This window comes from Phlebotomus argentipes, unplaced genomic scaffold (genome assembly GCF_947086385.1).
Source record: "Phlebotomus argentipes unplaced genomic scaffold, Phlebotomus argentipes genome assembly contig_17, whole genome shotgun sequence".
Classification (NCBI taxonomy): domain Eukaryota; kingdom Metazoa; phylum Arthropoda; class Insecta; order Diptera; family Psychodidae; genus Phlebotomus; species Phlebotomus argentipes.
Genome location: NW_026776166.1, coordinates 1,054,553 through 1,078,842, shown reverse-complemented (window position 1 = coordinate 1,078,842; position 24,290 = coordinate 1,054,553). Strand labels below are relative to the sequence as shown.

Here is a 24,290-nt window from a genome sequence, read left to right as displayed (position 1 = left end):
TTTCACCCATAAAGCGAATGGAGTTCTGCTTATCTTGGTCTCTTCCACGTTCTGTCCTCACTTTCCCGGCTGGTGGAATAAACAGAGCAAGAAGAGGAGGAGGCAAATAACATCTCGCATTATTCAGACTGAATTGGGCACGGGAGGGTGAGTGGATGGGAGGGAAAAGCTCCAGATATTATTTTATCTAAAGCCAATGGAGATTCGTGGCAAGTTCACAGGGAGGATGCGATGTTGGATGGTATAAAAAGGCCTTTATCTCACCACCATCTCGGCATTTCATCATCAGATTAGCATCTTTCAAAAGTCTCCGCAAAGCTCGAGGCATTGCATAAGTTTGGGATGGACTTTTTTTCTTCTCTGGTGTTTTGTGCTGCTAAAACTTTGTTTCTGCGGAAAGGGCGATCAAAGTGAAGTGTGGCGGATTTAGTAGTTTAGAGAGACTCTCAACACTTGTACTTCACAGTTTCGTCTATTTCCTACACGATATCATGACGGTGGAGTTTCGGAAAGGTAACATTAACAGGCAAAGTTGAACCACTTGTGCAAACATCCAGTTGAATATGGAAAAGGAGTTTATGAGGGGGGAAAAATTGGTATATTTCTCAATATTTTGTGCCTTGTGTTATTCTGCAATAGTTTCCATCACACGCCGAAGGCTGTATTCAGTGCGTGGTTGATCAGTATATGTAGATCACGATTTGCTCTGTATATATTTATTCACTCCTTCTGAGAAAAAGTGTTTTTCTTGTGTGTAGAAAAGTTGCATCACAGGCATATTCCATTGGGAGGAGAAGATGTATTGTGTGTAATATTCATAAATGGTTTGTATTAAGTTTTGGAGTGGAGAAGAAGAAGAAAAAAAAAGTCAGTCGTTTCTCACAAATTATCACATTTTGCCCAGACTCAGCGATATATGTCTAAACTCTTGGAGAAACATATCGGTTTCTCTTGTCACAATAATCATCATCTCGAAATTTGCCCATGGCTTTTTCCCCTTCCCCAAAAGGATTCTCATTCCAGTGTTGATTTGCACGCAGCTAATGAGAGACGCGCATTGAAATTCACTCTCTTTCCTCATTTATTACATTATCTGTTTGGTATTTTTGTCTAGGAAGGGAAGAGAAGAGTCAATTGGAAAAATTTTCCTCTCATTTCGTACACTTTTGAGGCATCATGAATCAAAAGGTGAAACATTCGTGGCGACAAAAAATATTAATTATTGTGTTTAAACACATTTACAGCGTAACTTGGGTGTTATTGAATTATTTCATTAGAGCTGCGCTGTCAAAGAGAAGAGAAGAAGAGGAGAAAAAAAGAACAATTCGGCTTGTCCAGAAAAGATGATCGCCGCAGTTCTTCATGTGACGATCAGTGAGTAAGACTTTGTGGAATGGCGGAAATTCGTGCGTTCTCTGAGACTCCAGTCTTGAAATTAATCAAGTCGAGCAATCAAATTAAATATTTGCCATATCTCTTCAATTTGTCACACCCTTTCAGGTGTCTATATGTGTGAAGAGACGCAAAGGTGTAATCGAGGAATCGTATCAAAATCGTGTGACTTTCTTGCTTGCTGATAAAGCGACGCAAAGGGTCAGACAAGTGATAATTGCGGACAGAGAATATTAGGAATTGAAGGTGTCTTGAGGCCACAAGACACTCCATTAGATCAATTTTTATTGAAGATGAGCAGGAAAATGTCGTGTAAGCACTTATCTTGAGCGTTAAACTGTGTCTCTTTTCCACAGTCAATTGTATTACTTTATGTACAGTGCAAAGGGAAGTGCGGGGCTACTTTGGGATAGTATTTTCAATATATTTTGTCTATTAGAAGAAAATGATAATACAGAAGCTCTAATTAATGTGCTTCCATAAAATTCTATTCCACTTTTGACCAATTCTCCTTAAATTAAGATTAAATGTGATAAAAGACGCAGTTAACAGGTTTTATTTTAGCGAAATCAGTAAATTGATATTCAGGCATGAATTAATTAAATTTCTACGACTTTTGGCATTTCATTTCCATCTTCTTTTGCTTGTATTTGTGTAAAAAAAAGCCTGATGACGAAGGCAATTTGTGGGGTAAGAAAGAGGCCAAAGCGCCCCACTCTCTCCTAATTGAGGCACATCTACAAGTGGAGCAGCGAAGACGATAATAAAATGTTCTCCGGCACGGACATGTGTATCAGTGGCCCCGCGGCGCCCCGCCTCGGCCGCGGGCTCAGGTGACACAGAAAAGGTGGCAAGTGGGGTGGGGAGAGGCGGCAGTAGATGTTTGGTGGTGCTTTTGTGGAAAATGATAACAGCGGAGGCCAACACACTTCTTCCCAATATTCCAATGTACTGCCAGTCACACGGTGGAGTCGTGAATGCGCGAGTATCGCCAATTCACTCCCTCAAGTACAATTCAGCACTCTAGTTGTGCCCCAAACTACGCACCAACTGTGAGATCTTGGTCGCGATGGCGAGTGAGAGAGTGATTTTTTGCTGTGCCTGCGCAGGATTAAGAAAGGATTACTCAGCCTCACCTTGTCTCGAATATGAAAATAAAGAGAGCTATCCGTCGACAGTAGGGACATGATTCACTGTCATGGAATTGCTCTCTTTATGTACTATTCGACAGTCCACACGAGCTTATCCGTCGAGACAGTCATGTGATCTCTCTCTCTGTTCAGCGTGAGGATCAGTTGATTGAATTTGCAATAAAAAAGGAGCAAAATGTGTATGATTTTTTTTTACCTTTTCTAGAGCCTTCTCGGTGCAGCAGCAAATTGACTGTTGCGCAACTTTCTGCCACGCCAATCATCCTCAAATTCCTCGCCACATTTCACTGTCGTCACCTTTTATGGTGGCAACACCAGGTCGTAATTAATGATGCTATAAAGTGACATTTTGAGTAAATTAGACAAACACAAGAAATTTATTAGATAAGACCTTTTTGTCACACAGATCCGCACTTGTCGTCAACAATGTCGTTTTGGGTGACTTAACTGCACTTGAGTGAGCAATAAATGCAGTCTTTTTCAGGCTAGATAAAGAATTGACAAAGGTGCAACAATGCGAAGGTAATTTTCTTTCAGCATGTCTTAATTGGTTGTTAACCTTCTTTATTGAATTGTCAAACCAAGGCGTGAGAGTGCTGATATCGATATGGTAAGGTTTCTGAACTAAGGCTGAAGTGATCATGGTTTCTGAGCTTGTGCTCTTATGCTAAGAATTTTTATACTAATAAACTTGAATAAACATTTTAAAATATCTTCCATCGCAAACGTCGCTTTCTATATCCTTTTATTTGGGACTTACAATACTTATATTTGGATCCAACGTTGCAAATACGACCTTTGTTAAGCGAAAAAGAGGAACAGCACCAAATAAGTTTGTGTACATTGTGAGTGTCCTTAAACTAAATTAGATTTACAGTAAATTTACCTAAATTCCCTAAATTTCACTGTGCTTTCTTCGGGTCTGATGAGGGTTAAATTCTCATCGGCATTGGCACACCGTAGATTTCATACAGAAGTGAATTTCCCACGTGCATGCAGAACTTCACGAAGTTCTCCAATCTGTGGCTGATTTCTGCCACGATGGGCAGCAGAGGGCGCTCCTCTTCCGCCGGAAGACTTCCTTCTTCCGTCAGATGTTTCATGGTGCGATTTTGGTAGATGAACATGTAGCAAGCGGGAGTTTCGCTCATAACTCTAACTGAATGAAAGATGCCCGAAGACAGTGGCAAAGATTGCTGTGGCAAGAGTGCTACGGATTCCTGGGAATCCTCGGAAGTCACTTTGATACTGCCATCGAGACAGGTGATGGTGACATTGTCCAGATCCTTGGAAATGTAATTCTCCATTTGGAGTCCAGGATAGTCAGCGATGAACATGATGTCTGTGAAGTTGCTCCACGACAGCACATCCTCTGTGATCTCCTTCATCCGTGGTCTCAAGTAGGTCAATTCGCTGAGGAGCGGAAGAACCCACTTTGTCTCCCGGAAAGGCGACCAATCCGCCTTGAGAAGATCCACTCTTGGATCGAAGACGCGCTGCTGAAAGCGCTTGTTCATCGAGCACCAGATATCGAAGAAAATCGCCACGTTCTCTGGGTCAATGTCCGTCCTCTGGCTCTCCGCCACGCCCTGGATTAGGTTCTTGTGGACACAATGAGCGTACTGGACAGCCATGTCGGCATGTTTGGTCCATCTGTCCGTCTCTGAGAAGGCATAAGGCTCCAGATAGAGTGTGTGGCCATTTGTCTTGTCCGTCACTTTGATGGAGATGAGGATAGTGTCCCAGGAGTGCACCATCATGTCCCAGGAGTAGCCATAAAGTCCCTCCGTCCAGTTGTTGTAGCCTTTCGTGATGAAGTGCGAATAGGGCAGGAAGAACTGAAGAGCCATGTAGCAAAGAATCCATCTGGCAGTTGATCTCTCCTTCCTGGTGACTTCTTTCACAGTCTTCTGGACATTTTGAGGCTTTTTCTCAGAACTCCCCTTCCGTAAGATCTTCCTCGGCCAGTCAAAAGAGTAAAACAGGGGCATTTCCACGAGACAAACCCACGGAAACATCCCAATTGTGAAGAGTCGAGAATTCATGAGATGAAAAGCCGCTGCAACTAAGCTGGCCAGTGGTCTAGATCGTTGCCAGATGAGGAAGAAGGCAATGGTGAGATCAAAGATGAATCCGAACCAGTGGATGATGAGCAAATCCGTCAGATCCGCGCCAAGGAACACACGGAATGGCGCAAACACCCAATGGTATCCCAAATTGGTCATTGAATAGCCTGAAAGCCACTCAGTTGAGAGCTTCTTCAGTCCAGCCAGGAAGTAGAGGATGAAGAACTGAAATTTCAGCAGAAAGTAGTTCCAGAAAGGCACTTCCTTGCGTCGAGTAGTGTCCAGAGCGCTAAAAGCACGACAAGGAGTGAATATTGAGGGTTCAGAAGCTTTGATTGGCAGTCTTACCAGAATCTGTTGGCTGATGTGAAGAAGAAGAGAATCCCGAGCAGTCCATAGAGATAACTGTGATTGTTCCAGCTGCTCTTGTCCAGGAGGAAGACGTACCAGTACGGCAGGCTGAACATGAGGCAGGAGAGGCGGTATTTGAATCCCAGGAATATTCCCAGTGCTCCCAACCACATCACACCGTAAATAATCCCCATTCGCGGCAGCGAACAAGGCGCCAGGAAGTTGAAGAGTGGAAAGCGACAGTCTCTTGGATTTCCCCATCGATAGTCCAGATCTCCTCCTGACCGCTCCTCCGGGATGTCAATCATCATCATCAGTCCGAAGAGCATTCTGCCCACTCCCAGACTCGCTCCATCGACTGGTGTGTGCAGAAGCCTCGTGAGGCTCACGAAGGACGTGAAGTCATCAAGTGAGTGACCACAGAAGTGCCTGAAAATCCTCGATATCCTCTCCTTCAGCATCTCTCACCGCCACTCCACTCACTGTCACAGCAGCTGCGGATGCAGGTGGGTTTTATAGACATCTCACAAGTGATGAAGGATGCTGCAGCGTCTGCGCAAATCCTCATCCTTCGAGATTTCAAACAGACGACAAACAGATAATGAAGCTCGATAGATTCACTCTAATTTTATCACGCTGTCTCGTATTGTTTTCCACACAAACAATTTACCGCATGTTATTGGCGTCAAGGCGCATGAGGAGTGAAGAGGTTGAGTGTACTTTAAGGGATCACATCACCTTGAATCTGTCCACCCACAGGAAAATGCCGCCCAAATCACGTATTTGTCTCGCAACAAACACTGCATTGTGGGTGGATTTGATTATAATATCACAACCATCAGCTGAAATCGAGGTGTTAACGGACAAACGTTTATTTCATGTTCTGCGTCTCCCACAATTTGGCATAAAGTCCATCCTTCTTCAGCAGTTCCTGGTGCGATCCGCGATCTCCCACTCGGCCGTTCTCCAGCACGAAGATCTCATCTGCGTCCATGACGGTGGACAAGCGATGCGCTATGCAGATGCTAGTGCGACCGTCGGTGGCTCTGGAGAGGGCTTGCAGGATGTTCTGCAAAGAGACAAAGGATGAGCGTCGGAAGCTCGTGCAAATGCTGACTTTTCTCACGTGTTCTGTGATGGAATCCAGACTGCTCGTGGCCTCGTCAAAGACTAGAATAGGAGCGTTCTTCAGAATGGCTCTCGCTATCGCCACGCGCTGCTTCTCGCCGCCGGAGAGTTTAAGGCCTCGCTCGCCCACTTGCGTGTCATAGCCTTTGGGCCACTGGACGATGGAATCGTGCAGATCCGCCATCTTCGCGGCATGTTCCACAGCCTCTTGGTCCTTCTTCAGGTTCCCGTAGTGAATATTGTGGCGGATGGTGTCGTGGAACAGCACAGAGTCCTGCGGAACGATTGCAATGGACTTCCTGAGACTCTTCAGGTCCACATCCTGAATGTTCCGTCCGCCAATGAGGATTTCCCCCGACGTGGGCTCGAAGAAGCGGAACAACAGGCGCACCATCGAGGACTTCCCAGATCCCGAGCCGCCCACAAAGGCGATCTTCTTCCCCGCGGGAATTTCAAAGTTCAACTTATCAAACACCATCTTTCCCGTCTCGTACTGAAAGTTCACGTCCCGGAAGACAATGGAGGCGTTGCTGTGGTCCAGATAGAGATACGGAGCGCTGGGCTTGTTGGCAATCTTCGTGTCGATGCTCATGAGGGTGAACATGGAGCGCATGTCGAGCAGCGCCTGGCGCACTTCGCGATACACACTGCCCAGGAATCCCAGTGGAATGGAGAGTTGGAAGAGCAGCCCATTCACCATCACGAGATCGCCCACGGTCATGTTTCCCGCCGCGATCTCCTTGGCCGCCAGCACCATTATTGCACTCAGAGCCACGCTGAAGATGGCATTCTGCCCGAAATTAAGCACCGCCAGACTGGAGCTGGTCTTCAGGCTCGCATCCTCATACTTCTTCAGCGATGCGTCGTACCGAAGAGCCTCGAACTTCTCATTGTTGAAGTACTTGACGGTTTCGTAGTTGATGAGCGAGTCAATCGCCTTGTTGCCCGCCTCATTCTCCGCCTGATTCATGAACACGCGGAACTTTGTTCGCCACTGCGTCACCGCGAGTGTGTAGAAGGCATAAACACCGACGCATCCCATCGAGATGCCGGCAAAGGCGGCGCCACACTTCACGCCCAGAATGCTGGACACGAGCGCCAGCTCGAAGATGGTCGGAACGATGTTAAACACCATCGCGGAGAGGACAAAATTGATGCCTCGCGATCCGCGGTCGATTGTCTTGGACAAGGCGCCAGTCTGGCGATTCAGGTGAAAGGACAGGTCAAGATTGTGCAGGTGCAGGAACACATTCGTGGCAATTCGACGAATTGAGTGCTGAGCCACGCGCGCGAAGACAGCATTTCGCATCTCATTAAAGGCAGCAGCGCCAGCGCGAGCCAAACCATCTGGAAGACAGGCATTAATGAGAGTTTAATCAATTCCTCATCAATAGAGCATTCATTGATGAACTCACATCCGATTAGCAGGGATGTTGTGAGGGTGAGTGCTGTGTCCGCTGGTGTGGCCGTGTTGAGAACATTCAGAGCATCAACGGCGCCCTTGAAGAGGAAAGGAACACCGACATTGAGCACCTTCGCGCCCGCCAAGAGTCCCAATGAGATTACGACTCTGCAAAAAGAGAGATTAACAGCGAAATGCAGAGAGCGAGATGACTTTCACGCACCTCTTCCTGATGAAGGCATCATCTTTGGGCCAAATGTAGGACATCATCGCCTTCAGCATGTCTGTGGGCGTGACTTCCGGTCCGTCCACTCCGAAGGCTTCTCTCTCACCTGACGAGACACCATGACCGTGAAAACACGTCCGCACTTGCTGATGATGCTGGCCTCCTAAGGAGATTGCTACTCTCTAGTAACATCCCGAGAGGTGCAAAGCCAAGCAACAACAGTTAAGTGCAAACTAGGGAAGTAAAAACTTAGTGACAAAGTAAATGAGGAAAAAAAAACACTAAGAAACTGACTAAAGAAAGTCAACTTTGGGGAATTCTTAACTTACAGATTTCTTCTCACTATAATTTGGCTATTTTAATGGCCTTTGGATGGATTCTTTACCTCTTTTCACCCTCTTCTTGCTGAAAATATTGCCCAGGACACTCGTGCCCAGGACACTTTGAGACTTCTTCTCATTGCCGCTGCTCTCATGAGCTTTGCTAGTCGAGAGAATCTGCAAAGAAGCCGATTGTCAGTGACTCTGTGAGTCAGTATTTATTCAAGCATTCACTTATAAAAGCTATTCTACAATTCAGGAAATCCCCAACAATCTTTCCACTCTCTGTCAAGCTCTCAAGAGCCTGAAGATTCCTCAGGGAGTCGCGATAGTGATCAAGAAGTAGATTTATCATGAGTATTTTATACTCCTTCAGTGAATTCTCCTCAGGAACCGTGCCAAAAACCACTTGATGATAGTGATTCTCATAAATATTATCGTCCACGAGCAGGAAATGAAGAACCATCTCGAGATTATGGCTGAATCCTTCGCGATCAATAAACATCTTCTCACTGAGATTGTGATCTCTGATGTAGCGAAACTTGTTGCTGGGAATTTGTAGATTTTTCTGCACTTTCTTCAATCTCTTCACCAATTCTTCAACATCTCTTAAGCAAACGTCGATGAATTCATTTGAATTGTCCGGAATGAAGAATCCATACTCAATCAGGAGCTTCATATTGCAGTGAGGCCCGTAGTTTATGAAGACTTGCTCTCCTCTCGCGAAACTGGAGGAGGTTTTCAGGGTGTAGAAGTAATCTGAGCCCCTTCTGGCCAGGGAGCACATGGTCTTCGTGCTGTCGCTGTGATTGATGAGGTCCAGGAAGGGCGCCAGAGCCATATTGGGCTCATTTGAGATCAATCCCATCACTTTGTTGCCCCTGAGCATCATCCTGACCGTGTCTGGTGGCAGATAAACCGTCCTGGAGTTGCAGACTAGGTAGAATTCGATGAATTTCCTCTTGGGGAAGATGTCAGGGAAGAACTTCTGCGAGCAGCAGGGACAAGAGGCGTCCTGGAAGGCCTTCTGCACCTCCTTGACCTCACTCTGATTCACAGAATCAATCACTCGTTCAGAAACCACCGGAGCGGCGACCAGTTCGTCCACTGAGCAGAAGTGCGGATGTGTCAGCGATGCTGGCAGGCTTCTCAGGTAGTCTTTCCACGGGGATTTCTCATCCAGATGCCAATTCCACAGCAGGAAAATGGTCAGCAGCGTCTGTGTCTTCCACTTGAACTCATCCTTAGAGATTTCCCGCAAAAGCCTCATGAATTGCTCATCTTCCGAGATGCTTTTCAGGCTTATCAGTGCGTCAAAGGGCAAATCAATGAGTTCAGAGTCTTTGGAGATATTCTGCCTGGAAGTGAGACCTCTGCCAGTGCCTGGAAAGTTCCTCACCACGAGTTTCGTGTCATTTGCCCAGTGTTTCTGGTGCTTCATGAAGCGACAGAGATTTATGATCTCCTGACTGGGCTTTTCGCCATGTCGCTCGTGAGATTCACTCCCGGGAATCATTGGTCAAACTAAATCTCTCACTATTATGTAATGGTCAATGAATACTTTTTTCTACACGCCACACAGACTGATTGCTGTCAATTCTGAAATCAGACACACGAGAGATTATTGGTAAGTCATCTTAAGCAGCATCAACTGAGGGAGTAACAGAAAAACTTTTTGTTTCTACCAAAATTTCCTCTGATTGCAAAATTGACACCAAACATTTCCGGTGAATTTCACCTTGTAAATCATTGCATTCTCCACTCACCCTTGTCGCTGTGAAGTAGCTGGGATACTTGACTGGCGGATTGTAGCCTCTGAAGGACGAAAAGACAGCTGTATTTCTCGTAAAATGGCTCAAATTGCAACTATTTCGCACTACAAATCGCAATGCTGCCATTTTTCGCTCGTACTCTATTTTCCATCCAAGTGACAACTGGAAAGTGTTTTTATTCCACGCACTTCCCGACCTTCCAGTCGCGCTTCAACTCAGCTGAACGAGTGTGACTCTTATTGGCATAGCGAAAAAGGCGAAAAATCACACAACGCAACAAGCAACTGGCTGATCAAGATTTCAGAGATTTTAATAAATCTGCCCAAGTCTCTTTATTCTCTATTTTGCGTTTGATATCTTGTGACAAGGACAATAACGGCAGCAAACTGGCAACAAGTGCTGCCCAGAAGTGTCGAATACGGAACTTCGGAACTACGGAATCAAAAGACGGCGGAGAACTGTGCCAGAGCCTTTCGTCGTAGGCTTTGATCATTTTGCGAAAATTTCCACTGTACTTGTAAGATCTACGACGTACAGCCTTTGCTCCAGGCTCCAGGCATCCATTGCAGTGGCGTTTTAGGTCTGAAATCAATTGAAGGCGTGAATTAGGACAAACATTCAATTATCAAACACAACATAATTTTCATTGTCATTTTGTGATCTCGCAAAATTCCATTCCTTCTCTGAACATTGCAATTTCAATTGACCCACGCGGTCTTTCTCTACTCAACGGTCGCGCCATTCAAAGCCGACTGTTATACGCGCGCTGCTCTACGGCGCCAGTTGGCAGCCGTGCGGATTCTGGGTATGTCATGCGAAGATTGTCAGAGGCCCATTGAGATTGGCTGCGCGAGTGTGTTTGTCCGCAAAAAGGAAGGTGGAAAAAGATTTCTTATGTGAAAACCCGTGCGAAGAAGCCCCCAATCTCCGTGTCTCACGCATCCTGAGCCCCTCATCGGCAGGGCCCCAGTCAGAAGTCGCGTGCGAAAGCGCCCCGTGTCCGCGAAAAAGTGTCTCTCTGGTTGGGCGAAGAAAAAGAAGTGTGGTGTCCCTCGCCTCTTTGTCGCTTGGCGAGAGCACAAAAGTGTGTGCGGAGCAAAAAAGAGGAGATATTTGGAGAGTGAGTGATTTTTAGGTGGCCTCTGCTCTACCTGGCCTCACGAGATGTGGTGAAAGAGGAGAGATTGTCGTGTTGGATCGTGGAATTGCCCAAAAAATCTGGGAATTTCGGAAAGTGAAACTCTGCGTGACCCAGAATCCATCATCATCGCGCAGTGCTCCTGCCCAGGCGAGAGAGAGAGTCCAGCATCTCGCCAAGTTCTGTGAAAATTCAGTGTCTCTGTTGTCCCTTTTTGCTGTTAAAATGCTATTAATAGCCAATTGATTCAAGCAAGTGAAGATATTAGCCGTCCTGCCGACAGCGTTTGAAGTTCTGCCATCCAGATAAAGTGTGTTTTTGTGTTTGTGTGTGCAAAAGTGAAATTCCACCAGCCCAAAATGCCCGGATTGATTGGCGTTGGGGAGTTCGTGGACGAGACCCGCGAGGACTACAGCTCACCAACCACATCCACATTCGTCTCCCGCATGCCACAGTGTCGCCAGACCATCTCTTCCCTCGAGGAGGTGAGCAGAAGATCTCTCTCGCGTGCGCGATTTCCATTGCAAATTGTCACCGGAAATTGGATTCAATCGCTTCGTCGATTTCTTGTTATCAAATTCTTGCCTCCGCATCTCAATTTCACCCATCGAGAGAAATTCCATCGGGCTTCTTTTGCATTTCTCTTCGCTGGCATGTCGCGGAAAACCGGCCAGATTTGACCGAAATAGAATGTAAGATTAATAAATAATTAATTGACATGGCCTTTGGACGTGCTCCAAACTGGCAATCATTCGGAAGGAAAGCCTTCTCTCTCTCTCTCTCGCGCCCAATTGCCCACCTTCGAAGCTGATGAGCCTGTCGCCGATGCAGGCGAAAGAAAGTGACTCACCAGATAATGTCTTATTGCTCCAATTGAACCTGAATGGTCACTTTTTCCACCTCAACCTCGCGAGATGGACAGCAAGTGGCTCTCGAAAGCCCTTCACCGCGACGCGTCTCCGCTCTATGAATTTCCAATGGCCAAAAACCTGGAAGAGAGAGAGAGAAGAGTCTCTAATTTATTTAATCAAACATTTCATGCGATGCTTCACACACAAGAAAGGTCAAGATTGAATCAATTTCTGTCTGTGCACCACTCGAAATAATTAATCATTCAATCGCATTACAGCGCTTTTTTTTATGCCTTGCGCTGTTGTGGTCAAGAATTTAATGATCATTGTATGCTAATTTCACGTTCGGCCGAAGAGGAGAGTCGATAGATTCCAATGTGCACAATTTAGTGTGGCTTTTACGACCCCAAATTTGGCGCTAAATCGTCAAGGTTGCTTCCTAGGCCAGTTGTGCCAACACTCGTTACAGAAAAGCATACGAATAAATATGATTGAAAGCGCCAAAGAAAGCCAAACAATGAATTTATTGTGAGGAATTCAGCATCAGAAATCTCAGTTTTTTTTTTGAAGTCGTAAGTGCATTTATGCAACACTTGAAGAGACTTATTACTTATGATAAATTGAACACCGGAAAAAAATGAAATAGGATAATTTCTATTGATTATTTTGGGATATTCAGTTACTTTAGAGTTAAAATAATTTATTACACGACATTAATTGTCATAATCTATCATGCAAATCATTAAGAGGGGCGCAGCTGGATAAATTGCGAGCATTGCGAGTGCAAAAGGGCGGTCACATAAAAAATGCTCCCTTTCACTTGACCTAGAGCGCATTTGATGGCATGTTTGTGCCTCTTTTTTTGCCTCCTTTTCATATATTCACAGATGTTGACAGATGGAGGATGGCTAAGAGAGAGCAAACATTAAAAGCGTCTCAATTTGTAGTTAAACATACTGAGAAATTAGTTGTTATTTTTGGTTATAACAAATAAACACGAACAGAGTATCTTTTTCCCCCCTTTTTTCCGTTGATATATCTTTCTCAGGAGAGGGAGAGAAGAAATTTGAGATGGCAAGTGGTGAAAGAGAGTAATTTAGAGAAAACATGTTTTGCCAGCTAAATGAATGACGACGATTGGATTTTCTGGCTCTTGCCAAAAAAAAAGTCACCCTGTGAATTGCTAAATGTGCTAAACTCGATGCAATGACACACGAGACCGCAAAGTCTCAAGATGCGAATTATAGAGCCACAAAGTGCAGTGACAAATTAATGGTGAATGAGTGAGATTGAGTAAAAATGCAGCAACAACTTGCACTTTGCATTTTAAATTAGTGGAGGCTCTCTCTCTCTCTCTCTTCAACACCTTCTCACTTCTCGTCTCGCGCGTTTTCGCTCGCAGTGTCTGTTTTTTTTCTTCACGAGCATTTTCTTGCAAATCACTTTCATACATGCAATTGCGAGTGGGAGTGTCATTCACTTGATATTTCATACCAAATGCACACTTGTGCGCTTTGTGGATTGAGAGGGAGGAAAAATTGTATCTCAGGTATGCGATCAATGGTAAATCACTTGTCATTGAGGAGAGTTTCTTGGGGGACTTTTAATCTTTCTTCTCGCGCTGCTCACACACACACTCAATCACCTCGTCTCTGGGGTTTAAGGACAAAAGGCCAAATGAGGCCAGTTTAAAGCTGAATTCGCTCTGTGGTTATTTTGTACAGGAATTCGATCTAGAATTTAATTTTTTTTTCTCCTGAATGAAAATTGCCAACACTGTGTAATGTTGTATGAAAGAGAGTGAAATATGTGAGTTTGTGTGGCTGTTTTGCTGATGCAAATTCACTATTGTTTTGATTTGCTAACCTGCATCGCGCTCCCCTCGAGTCGTCGCCCCTTCGCAAGCGTCGAAGATCACGCAGGTGTGGTTAATTCAATTAGAAGAATTATAGCAATTTTTATTCACTCAAGCTATTAATGCTATTGTAACTTTGTATGTTTTTTTTTCTACCATACTTCTTGAGGCTCTTTTCTCGTTTCTCTCATTGCAATATTTGTATTACACAATTTCATATTAAATACCTTTTGAGGAGTTCTTCTGTTTATTGGCCTTTCCCATCACCTGAGTGTGTGAGATGTGTTTCTTTTTAAGACCAGCACACGTTTGTGTTGCGGAGAAAAGTGAATTTATCTTATCTTCACGCATTTCTTGATATTTCTTCTCATGCTTTTTTCATCATTCACTTCGCCAGCTAATTTATTGTGTCAAAGAGTGAGAGACGTTGGAAAAAAGACGGTGATATAAGACAATATTCTTGCTAAATCGCAATGAAAGAGTGACAAAGGAATTGTGTCACTTAACTTGGAAAAATTGGGTGATTTTCCGCAGCAAGAAGAAAAAAATGGTGACACTCTGAGAGAATTTGAGGGTGCGGTTTGAGATATGAAGCATTAATTATAAATTCATCGCCACAGAGCGGCCAATTTTTCTTCCACTCTCTCAGAAACCCAGTAAATTTTTCTCACTCCGTGCGAAGTTTCTCTCACCTCGGGCCATTAAGACAGTGACTCCGGTACATATTTTGTAATTTATTCCATCGCGATGTGTGTCTTACACCATTTTTTACACGAATTACAATTTTCGCAGATGAGAGAGTTATGGTGTGTTGTGTAGTTTTCCGATCTTATTTCTTCTACTCATGCACACACATCACTCTTCATTTCAATGTGGAAAAAAGTGGATGAAATGTTGTGGAAAAATTATTTAACAAGACTCAAACATTGGCACGAAACTGAGTTTTCGAAAAAGCAAAAAAAAATAAAGCGAATTGAAATCTTTAAGGTTTCTTAAAGTGTCTCGCTCTCTGGGTCGGAATTCTGGACTGAAATTAAAGGTTGCACTGGTGGTGGTGGAAAAAGTTAGAGGGCAATAGACGATGAGTACACACAATTGGAAGGCAAAAGTGGATTTCCGGTGCTGAAGTTGATTTTCAATTGACGAATGAGAAGCGAAAAAAGAGGGAAAATTCATCAATTTTACACAGTTTGTCCAGTTTTCCATTCACAGCGTGAATAAACTTTCATTAACCTCGTGAATATGATGATAAATCTCTTGGGAAAAATCTTGTGAAAAAATCACGATAACATTTTCCCGAAAATACAAACCCAGAGGAAAAAGATTGATGGAAAGGCAGCGACTTAAAATGCGATCCATTCATCAAAATGCGCGCGTGAAAGAGGGGAGAGAAAAATGGCGAGGAAACTGGGAAAATTAATTCAATAAAGCACTAATTGAATTTGAAATGAGTGCGAAAATCATCCAATGAGTCAATTGGAGAGCAAAATTATGTTAAAGACAATACACACACCCATTTTCTTTCGCCTCATTCGCAATATTGCGGAAAATGGAGGGAGTGCGCGAAAGTGGAGGCGAAATCAATTAGTTCTGATTAATTCATTCAAATGAATTTAATATGCCATTTGTCAGGAGGCATCACACATTTTCCTGAAACAATTCCTCAAGCACGCGCGCTTCAAATTCTGTGTTTATTCCGGGCGAGTCAGTCAATATTGATGATGCCTGTGGCTGACATTCCCATCATCATCTGTTTCCATTCACCGCAAAAATCTACTAAAAAGAAGAAAAAAACAGAAACTCTTTATTGCTGAAACACATTCGCCATGGTGATTCAGCGAGAGGAATTTTCAACACTCGCGAAACGGGTGAAAAAAAGTGTGAGAATTCATACAGAAGTGATAAAAAAAAACGTCTTATCAGGCGCTCGAAGGAAAGGCTTTTCACTCTGGCTTTCATACTTTGAAGGCCAATATCTCGCAAGCACACTGTTTTCTTGTTCAATTTCTAATCAAACGACGCAATCTTTTTTTTCCTTGAATTGGACAAATAAGATATTCAAGAACACGATCGCAGTGACAAATTAGGGAGAGCCATGGTTGGGATTAGAGCAGACACGCAGTGACGCAATAAATGATTTCTAATACCTACAAACAGTGGACTTTGGGAAATTAACACACATTTTTTCTCACCGCAATCAATAAAGGAATCACATAAAATTCGTAATCGATGCCTTTACTTGTCACTTACATATTCCGGTGTAGAAAAGCGGCGATTTACTGAGAAATGGGCGGGGCAATAGAGTGGGCGGGGCTTCGGAGAATTTTCCTTCTACTTTACCCTCTTTTATGCATATTTAAATGACTTTGGAATTGATTTTTATGCTCTTTTCTCGTCATTTCTCTCAACATACCACACAGATACAGATTGATAAACTTTTCCCCAGCTTAAAGCCATAAAGTTCAAGCTGAGTAATAATCTAGTGTAATTTTCCGTGTCAAGATTTGCCTTTGGTTTAGGGCTAAAGGTTTATTAGGTCAATTAGATCCATCTCAAGTGCCTGCCAAGCACGCATTTTGCCCAATTGCTACATAACATCGCACTTGTGGGTGTGTGATAATCACATGGATAATCTGCGAGGAGGCGCGAGATTGCGACCTTAACCGCAACACCGAAAAAAAAAATCTATTCGGCCGCATTAGTGGCTCACGAGACGGTGAAATATGATTTGCGTGTCTGGATATCTTTGCCTTCCCTTCCCTGGAAAATTCTCAATCAATTTCCCACGATGATACGCATATATTGCTCGTGATTTTGATTGAGATATTTTCCTCCGTGGCCAGATAAACAAGGGAAAAACAAGGGGGAGAGAGAGAGAGATTAGAGGAGTTGAGAGATGGATATCACGGCGCGATATTGGGGAAAGATGTTGTGTCTGTCAATAAGTCAGAATCTCTATTAATTTATTATTGTGGCGTCTTTTAGCCAAGGTGATGTGAAAAGTCTCCATAATTATGCTTATGCCCATCACACACTGTCAAGAGCATCTGTTTCCGCTTCGCAGTGTGTATATTTGAGAGAGTGTGAGAGGCCTGAAAAAATGCTGTCTGTCACTCATTCCATCTATTCTCTCTGTGCCCGTGCCATCAGCAGCTTCTGCCGCTTCACACGATGGGCAACCGTGGAAAATTCAATGAAGAATCGACGGAGAAACGGCGAGGAGGAAATCTACACACCCACAAGCTATTAGATGGGTTTCTTTTTCCCCGAGATTTGCGCATTAAATAGAACATAAACTCTCCCAAAGACACAGGAATTGGACAGAGAGTGAGAGACAGAGGGAGAGAATGATGGCGAAAAAAGGTCACAGAGTGGAGGTGGGAAGACAAGAGAGGAAGCGATATGGAGAGAAGAATGAGGCCACAAGATCTTCTTTTCTTTTTCTCTGGCAAGAAGAATCCCAACTAACTCGTTTGCCTTTTGCACTTCTCATTCTCACTCGCGCGCTTCATCCAACAACCGGGGAAAGACAGTGGATGGAAAAAAGCCTGAAAATTGCCCGGAAATGTCATCATTATTCCCTCAGTGACACAATCTAACAAGAAACTTTAATTGTGCGACGAGACTCAATGATCGTGATGTTGTATTTAGCAATTCTTCACCAATCCAATTTGAGTGTGTGTAAATTTTCTTTGCTCACTTTATAGCAAAAGTGACCAACATTTGGCAATTTCCGCCAACAAATCTTTCAGCTAAATATTTTTTTTTTTACAAAACCGCCCTCGACCCGCTTGCATTGAAATGAATCCACTGACCGTATAAAAACAACAACAACAACAGAAAAGAAAAACCACCCACCTCTTCCTCAATGATCGTTTTATCTTTTTATGCGCTCAAATAAGACTTCCTCGCCGCGCATCACCTAAAAATTCCCAATATAAACCAATGTGTATGTAAACTGTGGGGTTTCTCATTATCGCTCCTGCTATTCGTGTCTTCTTTCTCCACTTGGTTTCTCATTTAAATGTCTTGTTTATGCAATTTCTCAAGCTTGATAGCCATTTCAGAGATAATTATCACCGTTGTGTTTAAAATTCATAGCTAAATGCAAGTTCAATGGTGAATAGGAGCAAAACTGGCTGCAATTAATTATCTTAATGTCAATTTTCTTCTGATTTCATTGCCAATTGCTGTGAAACAGTGACAATATATATGTGATTGGAAAAGAGCGAGTTATAAATGGAAAGGAATACTTCTTAATACAGCAGCAGAATAGCACGAGATTCGATCACAAGACCCGCTATCAATTCACAAAACTTCAATTAATGGAAGAAATCTTTCTTTTGTAAGCACTTCAAGTCCTCAATTTTCTCAGGAATCTCCAGGGCAATGAATTACTTGCAGATGAGATGGGAAAATACTGATCTGCTGCCCAAGAAAATGTCGATTTTCTACTCACCAACGCTCCGCGTGGTCTTTTCGATCTTATTTAAGAAACTGTGATTTTCTTATTTTACTATAGTTTTCTATTTTAACTATTTTAATTTAATTCACCTGAACTGTTGTAAATCAAAATTTGAGAGAGAAAAGTTAAATTTTTAGCTTCTCATCAACAACAGCAAGAAAGAAGTTATTCGAGAATTTCAATGCGATTCCAAATGGAAAAGCAGGATTAATGCATATGAATATAAAGAGCATTTTTATTCCATTATCTCTTTTGTGAATTGTGATTATAGAAGCAATTGAAGACTCATTTTCGATGTTGAGTCAAAATAAGACAAAAATTCTCTTAACCAAAAATTGCGATAGAAAAAAAGTAATTGAAAGTTTTCCGCACTCGCGAACATATAGCAAAGGAAATTTCAACTACGCGAGAGTATAATCAAGAACCCTTTGTCTCTTGGTGCTTCTTGGAATCAAGAATTCCTTCATGGGTGTTTTATGGTCGATTACCAATGAGAGAAAATTGCAATTCTTCGCTTCTTTGCTCATCACTGGCTGGAGAGTCATTAATGCCACTCAATTCGTTGCCTCTTTGCAGACGCTGGAATTCGACAGGGAGGGCTTGACAAAGCTGAAGAAGGCCATTAAAGCCATTCACAATTCTGGAAATAGTGAGTTGCCATATCGCATTGTGTTGTTGCGCGGGATGGATTTCTGACAAGTCCTCTTCTCGCTTTCAGCTCATGTGGACAATGAGATGTGCCTCGTGCGGGCGCTGGAGAGACTGGGAAGTGTGGCCCTGTCGAAGGAGGAGCCCGACATTGGGGCGGCTTTCCTCAAGTTTTCCGTCGTCACCAAAGAATTGAGCGCGCTGATGAAGACACTGATGCAGAACATCAGCAATATTGTCATGTTTCCGGTGGATTCGTTCCTCAAGTCCGAACTGAGGGGTGTCAAGGGTGAGATGAAGCGTCCCTTCGACAAGGCGGCCAAGGATTATGAGTCGAAGTTCTTGAAGATTGAGAAGGAGAAGAAGAGCCAGGCCAAGGAGGCCGGATGGATCAGGACAGAAGTGACACCGGCCGAGATTGCGGATGAGATGGAGAAGGAGAGGCGCGTCTTTCAGATACAAATGTGTGAAGTGAGTCCTTGACACTGTTTTAGCGCGTCCTTCCTCTGATCACTCAATGTCCTTTTCTTCCTTTCTTTCGCAGTATTTGATAAAGTTCAATGAGATCAAGACAAAGAAGGGCATTGAATTGCTGCAGCATCTTGTGGAGTATTACCATGCCCAGAACAAGTGAGTGCATCCTCTCTTCACTGCCTGCGCAGACACACTTGATGTCAGAGATCTTTTCATGCTTTTTCAGCTACTTCAAGGATGGCCTGAAGACAATCGCCCACTTCGGCACGTACATTGACGATCTGAGTGCCAAGTTGCAGAGCATAAAGCAGAAGCAGGATGAGGAGCGGAAGCGCCTGCTGGAGCTGAGGACACTGCTCAGGAGCACGCCTGACTTTGACCGCGTCGAGCATGTGATCACGGATAAGGGCGCCGGCTATTCGCTGCATCAGCTGCAGGGCGACAAGAATCACGGCATCACCAGGTCCGGACATCTGCTGAAGAAGAGCGAAGGCAAGGTCAGGAGGGTGTGGCAGAAGCGTCGCTGCCGCGTCACAGCCGACGGCTTCCTGGACATTTGTCACGCGGACGAGACGAAGCCACCGACGCGCGTGAATCTGCTCACGTGCCAAATCAAGCCGGTGCCGGACGACAAGAGAGGCTTCGACCTCATCAGCTACAATCGTCCGTATCACTTCCAGGCGGAGGACGAGGCCGACCAGAAGGCGTGGATGGCGGTGCTGGTGAATTGCAAGGAGAAGGCGCTGGCCAAGGCCTTCCAGCACGCCAATCCGCAAATGTCGCCCAGCCTGATTGAGCTGCAGAAGACGGTGATTAGATACGTGCAGAACCTCCCTGGAAACGATCAGTGCTGCGATTGTGGCTCTCGCAATGACGTCACGTGGATCAGTCTCAACTTTGGCATCCTGGTGTGCATCCAGTGCTCGGGAGTGCACCGGGATCTGGGCGTGCATCACTCTCGCATCCAGAGTCTGACGCTGGACAACCTCACGACTGCTCATCTGCTCATCGCACGCGCCATGGGCAACAGCCAGCTCAATGAGGTGATGGAGGCGACGCTGGGCAAGATGAAGCTCACGCCCGAGAGCACGATGGAGGAGCGCTACGACTTCATCCGCGCCAAGTACGTGGCCAAGCGCTATGTCATGCGAACGTGCGCCGACGACAGGGATTTGCGTGCTGATCTCGAGCAGGCCATCATCAATGCCGACCTCAGTCTGCTGCTGCAAGTGTGGGCAGAGGGAGCGGACTTCACGTGCGTGCTGCCATCGTCGGACTTCGGTGAAACTGCCCTGCACTTGGGTGTGCTGCGCGAAATGGGCTCCACGCTGCACATTGTGGACTTCCTCATCCAAAACATGCCGGCTCATGGGCTCAACAAGGCCACAAATCCGCCTGGCCCCATGGACATGTCCGGGAAGAACACGCCGCTGCATCTGTGCGCCCTGCACGATCGGCAGGAGTGCATGAAGCTGCTGCTGCGCTCGGGAGCGGAGTACGAGCTGAAGAACTCCATGAACAAGACGGCGCTGGACATCTCCAAGGAGATGGGCCACGATGCCTGCAAGGAGTTGATTGAGTGTGCCATCAGGCGCGAGAAGAGCGCCTTCGATCACATCAACACGGACTGGAATCTGCCGCCGGACGACGGCAGCACGGACTTCAGCGATGACGACACGGTGATCGACGAGAGAAAGTCCCGCAGCCGCCCGCCCAGCTATGCCGGCGGCGATTCGCCCGTGGCCCTGCGCTCGCGCTCCTCCACCTGCGACAGCATCCAGAGTGGCTCTAGTCCCAGCTCCAGCTGCAATCCGCGCGCCGCCGGCACGAGTCCCAAGAATCAGATCTGCTTCCCGCAGAGCAGCGCCGGCGGCTCCAGTCCCAACTCCATGAGTGCCATGAAGCAGGTGGCCAGCAATCAGACGCGCAAGACAAACGTGAGCAGCGGCGTGGGATCACTGAAGAAGCGCACAGCCCCCGCGCCGCCGCCCGCCTCGGCGGCGCAGCAGCAGATCTACGGCACGCTGCCGCACGCCCAGCGTCACGTGGAGTCCAGCGAGGCGCGCTCGGGCGGCAGTGCAGGCGCCCAGAAGACCACCGAGATGTACAGCACGCTGCCACACTTGCGCAACGCCTCGTCCGTGGACAGTGGCGGTGGGAAGGGCATGACATTCCACTATGACAACAAGACTTACGAGCGCTTTGAGCCTCTGATGCCGGCGCAGCAACAGGCGCGCTACGACAAGCACAAGTATGACGTCTCCACCGACCCGTCCGGCAATCTCTTGCCATCCTGGGGCACGCACAAGAGATCGCCCAGCGGGGAGTCCATCGGCAGTCGGAACATTCACTTGGGTGAGTAACTCCGAAGCTCCGCCCTGTCAAAAGCTCCGCCCATTTATCCTTGGGCGCTCCAGTTGAGTGTCTTCAATTTTCTCCCTAATTGCCAAGCTGAATACTTTAAAATCCCCTCATTTAATTCGTGATTTATCGCAATGGAAGGGGTTAATTTAGAGTTTTTTCTGCTTTCTCCCCGTTTCAGCTGGAGCTAAACTCGTCCTGCCAACTGGAGAGATTCCAACGCTAAAGCCAGTGGACAAGAATGTCTTGAGGCCGCGTCTCCCACCGCCAGGACCGCCCAATAATGGACATGGTAGGCAAAGTCCTCATTAGCCTCTTTCTCCGCTCTCAATCATTCACACCCTTCTCGGGGAAGGAGTCGTTAAAATTGACCAAAAGTCATCCTTGACTTGGAGAAATCGCAATAATCCGCTTATTGCGGCATGATTGACTTCTTCCCATCCGTGAAGATTATCCCAGGGCGCGCGCGATTAGAGGAGAAGTTGGTAATTCCCAATGTGTTACTAATGAGCGCCTCTCTCTTCCCCAATTAGCCACATCGCTGGATCGCGGCATGTCGAATGGCCAGTCAAATGAGAGTATCAGTTCATTGGATGACGGAGGTCCGATTGCACCACCGAGGAAGGTAATATTCTCGCTAAAGTGGCGAAAGAATGGGAGAAAGATGAAACAAAACTAATCCATAACTCTTTTATACACACACACACACACACAAAAACGCACACTTCACAATTAATAGTCACAGAACTGAATCCATTTTTTTTTAACTCTGGAATGTGATTTTATTATTTATCAATTATGTTGAATAAATAATTATTCTACAGCGTAAAAGTACGAGATTGGCGGTGAAAGAACCCATAAATTTAATGGTATTTATCCCTGTTGAGCGGAGTGAGACGCCAAGAACGGAGGGGGTGGTAAAAGTGGCTTTTGTGATATTGTCCCGAAGGGTGTCGCGCCACCATTTCCATTCAACAGTCATCTCGCAAAAATCACGCAAAAGACGGAGTGTCTTCTAACCACTCATAAGCTTAGATTGTTCTTACTAACTGTCCGTTTATGTGTTGATTGTTGGCTTAGGTTTTTGTTTTTGTTGTGTTTTCCTGAAATATGCAAATTGTGCGCTTTGAGTGTCATTTGGAATTGATGCAAAACTCTTTCAGTTGATGGATCAACAGCAATCACCACTGCGCGGCAGTGACTTTGGCGATTTACTGGACTACTCGCGATCTCTGGACTTGGATTTGTCATCAGGTGTCCTGGACAATTCGCTGGACTCGAGCAGCGGTGGAAATCTCACGATAGACACTTCGTCGCCAAACTACAGTCACTACAAATCGTCGGGTGGCAAGGGAAGCAATCACTTGCAGAGCTATGTGAGTGTGGAATTGAGATTCCTGGGATTTCCTGGGAGAAAAGATGCACTGATTTTGGACTGATTTGTTTTCAGACCACGAGTGGTTTTCGGCGATGTCGCGCGCTGTACGATTGCAATGCGGACAATGACGATGAGCTGGAGTTCAAGGAGGGCGAGATCCTGATAGTGCTCAACGAGAAGACGGACGATGAGAACTGGATGGAGGGTGAAATTGAGGGCGACAGCTCAAGACGCGGCATGTTTCCCGTCAGCTTTGTCCACATGTTGCCCGATTAAGCTTTTCCCGTGCTCGTTTTGCTCAAAGTCACACACCTTTTATTCCATCACAGTGAGAGAAAGAAAGAGCGAAAGAGGAAGACAAAGAGAATCGCGCAAGAGTCACAATCTCATTCCTGGGAATCAACACCACAGGATGGGAGAACAATGAAGTAACTGAAAACAATACATGCTGCCATAATTGTAAATATTACTTATTTAGAATGGAAGCGAAACTGTAGCCAGAAAACTATATATTCAATGGAAGAAATCAAATTATTTGTCTGTAGTCATTGTAGAGAGAGAGAGAGAGAAACCAGTAAAACACAAAAAAAATACAAGAGTATCAAAAAAAAAAAGGGGAGAAACAAGTCCACAATGTGTAGAAGTTTTTAGAGAGAAAGAAGAAGAAGAAGAAAGGTAGACAGAGAAATCATAATGAATGTTGAAATATGAAATAAGGAACGATGTTCAAGAAAAAGACGCTTGTTGTAAAATGTTTTCTTTTTGTCTTTTTGAGAGTTTGTAGAGAAAGAGAGAGACAACAAATGGGCGGGGAAAGCAGGAAGATTTCCTGGCTGATCAAGAGGCACAGAGAAAGAGTATTATTAAAATATATATATATTAAAGAAGAAGAAGAAAAAAACAGAGAGAAATAATGAGATATGATTAAGAATGATGAGGAGGTTATTTAAAAGAGAGATGACTATTTAGGAAGATATGCAGAAAAAAACACGTATACATGATATATTGTGAATGTTGTAACGTTTAATTCTTCTTTTTTTTTAATAGGTCTTAAGACAAAAAAAGAAAAAGTTCACTATATGAGACAGAATTATAAGTTACTAGTACACTTTTTACTGCTATACATTTTTCCTCCAATTTCTCCCATGTGCAGACTTTGCGCGTCCTTTTTATACAAGTATAACATTTTTATTTTACTTTTGTATCCTTTTTGTAAACTATATTATGTACTTTCTAATCCTTTTTCATGTATTTTTCCTCCCTTCAAATGGAGCAAAAAAAGAGTCACACACACAAGAAGAAAAAAACAAAC

The 24,290-nt window shown here is 44.9% G+C and overlaps 3 protein-coding genes across 4 annotated transcripts; 1 reads left to right on the top strand and 2 right to left on the bottom strand.

Annotated features, from left to right (window-relative positions):
• Positions 1 to 1,436: 1,436 nt before the first annotated feature.
• On the bottom strand, positions 1,437 to 5,755 carry LOC132256702 (vitamin K-dependent gamma-carboxylase). The gene is made up of 3 exons (XM_059753203.1): positions 4,958 to 5,755; positions 3,430 to 4,898; positions 1,437 to 3,339 (listed from the first exon to the last, which is right to left on the bottom strand). The coding sequence occupies exons 1-2, from the start codon at positions 5,419 to 5,421 to the stop codon at positions 3,476 to 3,478; spliced, it is 1,887 nt and encodes a 628-aa protein (XP_059609186.1). The 5' UTR covers positions 5,422 to 5,755; the 3' UTR covers positions 1,437 to 3,339; positions 3,430 to 3,475.
• Positions 5,756 to 5,816: 61 nt separating this feature from the next.
• Positions 5,817 to 9,963, bottom strand: LOC132256701 (iron-sulfur clusters transporter ABCB7, mitochondrial). Of its 2 annotated transcripts, none has more exons than XM_059753200.1 (6): positions 9,803 to 9,963; positions 8,102 to 8,213; positions 7,714 to 7,879; positions 7,504 to 7,658; positions 6,087 to 7,435; positions 5,817 to 6,029 (listed from the first exon to the last, which is right to left on the bottom strand). In XM_059753200.1, exons 1-6 carry the CDS (start codon positions 9,932 to 9,934, stop codon positions 5,832 to 5,834), a joined length of 2,112 nt encoding a protein of 703 aa, XP_059609183.1. In that variant the 5' UTR covers positions 9,935 to 9,963; the 3' UTR covers positions 5,817 to 5,831. The 2 variants fall into 2 exon arrangements, with proteins under 2 accessions (XP_059609183.1, XP_059609184.1); XM_059753201.1 differs by having other exon boundaries at positions 7,714 to 7,822.
• Positions 9,964 to 10,640: 677 nt separating this feature from the next.
• Positions 10,641 to 23,885, top strand: LOC132256783 (arfGAP with SH3 domain, ANK repeat and PH domain-containing protein). Its single transcript, XM_059753331.1, has 10 exons — positions 10,641 to 11,431; positions 18,694 to 18,766; positions 18,836 to 19,236; positions 19,310 to 19,395; positions 19,466 to 21,594; positions 21,782 to 21,892; positions 22,134 to 22,225; positions 22,425 to 22,616; positions 22,764 to 22,976; positions 23,051 to 23,885. The coding sequence occupies exons 1-10, from the start codon at positions 11,306 to 11,308 to the stop codon at positions 23,252 to 23,254; spliced, it is 3,627 nt and encodes a 1,208-aa protein (XP_059609314.1). The 5' UTR covers positions 10,641 to 11,305; the 3' UTR covers positions 23,255 to 23,885.
• The last annotated feature ends 405 nt before the right edge of the window (positions 23,886 to 24,290 follow it).

Coding starts and splice junctions, on each gene's coding strand:
- LOC132256701 (XM_059753200.1), bottom strand. CDS start 9,934: ATGGCAGCATTGCGATTTGTAGTGCGAAATAGTTGCAATTTGAGCCAT. Junction 7,880..8,101: donor CAAGAAGAGGGTGAAAAGAG/GTAAAGAATCCA, acceptor CAATCTCCTTAG/GAGGCCAGCATCATCAGCAA. Junction 7,659..7,713: donor GATGCCTTCATCAGGAAGAG/GTGCGTGAAAGT, acceptor CTCTTTTTGCAG/AGTCGTAATCTCATTGGGAC.
- LOC132256702 (XM_059753203.1), bottom strand. CDS start 5,421: ATGCTGAAGGAGAGGATATCGAGGATTTTCAGGCACTTCTGTGGTCAC. Junction 4,899..4,957: donor ACATCAGCCAACAGATTCTG/GTAAGACTGCCA, acceptor TCGTGCTTTTAG/CGCTCTGGACACTACTCGAC.
- LOC132256783 (XM_059753331.1), top strand. CDS start 11,306: ATGCCCGGATTGATTGGCGTTGGGGAGTTCGTGGACGAGACCCGCGAG. Junction 18,767..18,835: donor CATTCACAATTCTGGAAATA/GTGAGTTGCCAT, acceptor TCTCGCTTTCAG/CTCATGTGGACAATGAGATG. Junction 21,893..22,133: donor ACCGCCCAATAATGGACATG/GTAGGCAAAGTC, acceptor TTCCCCAATTAG/CCACATCGCTGGATCGCGGC.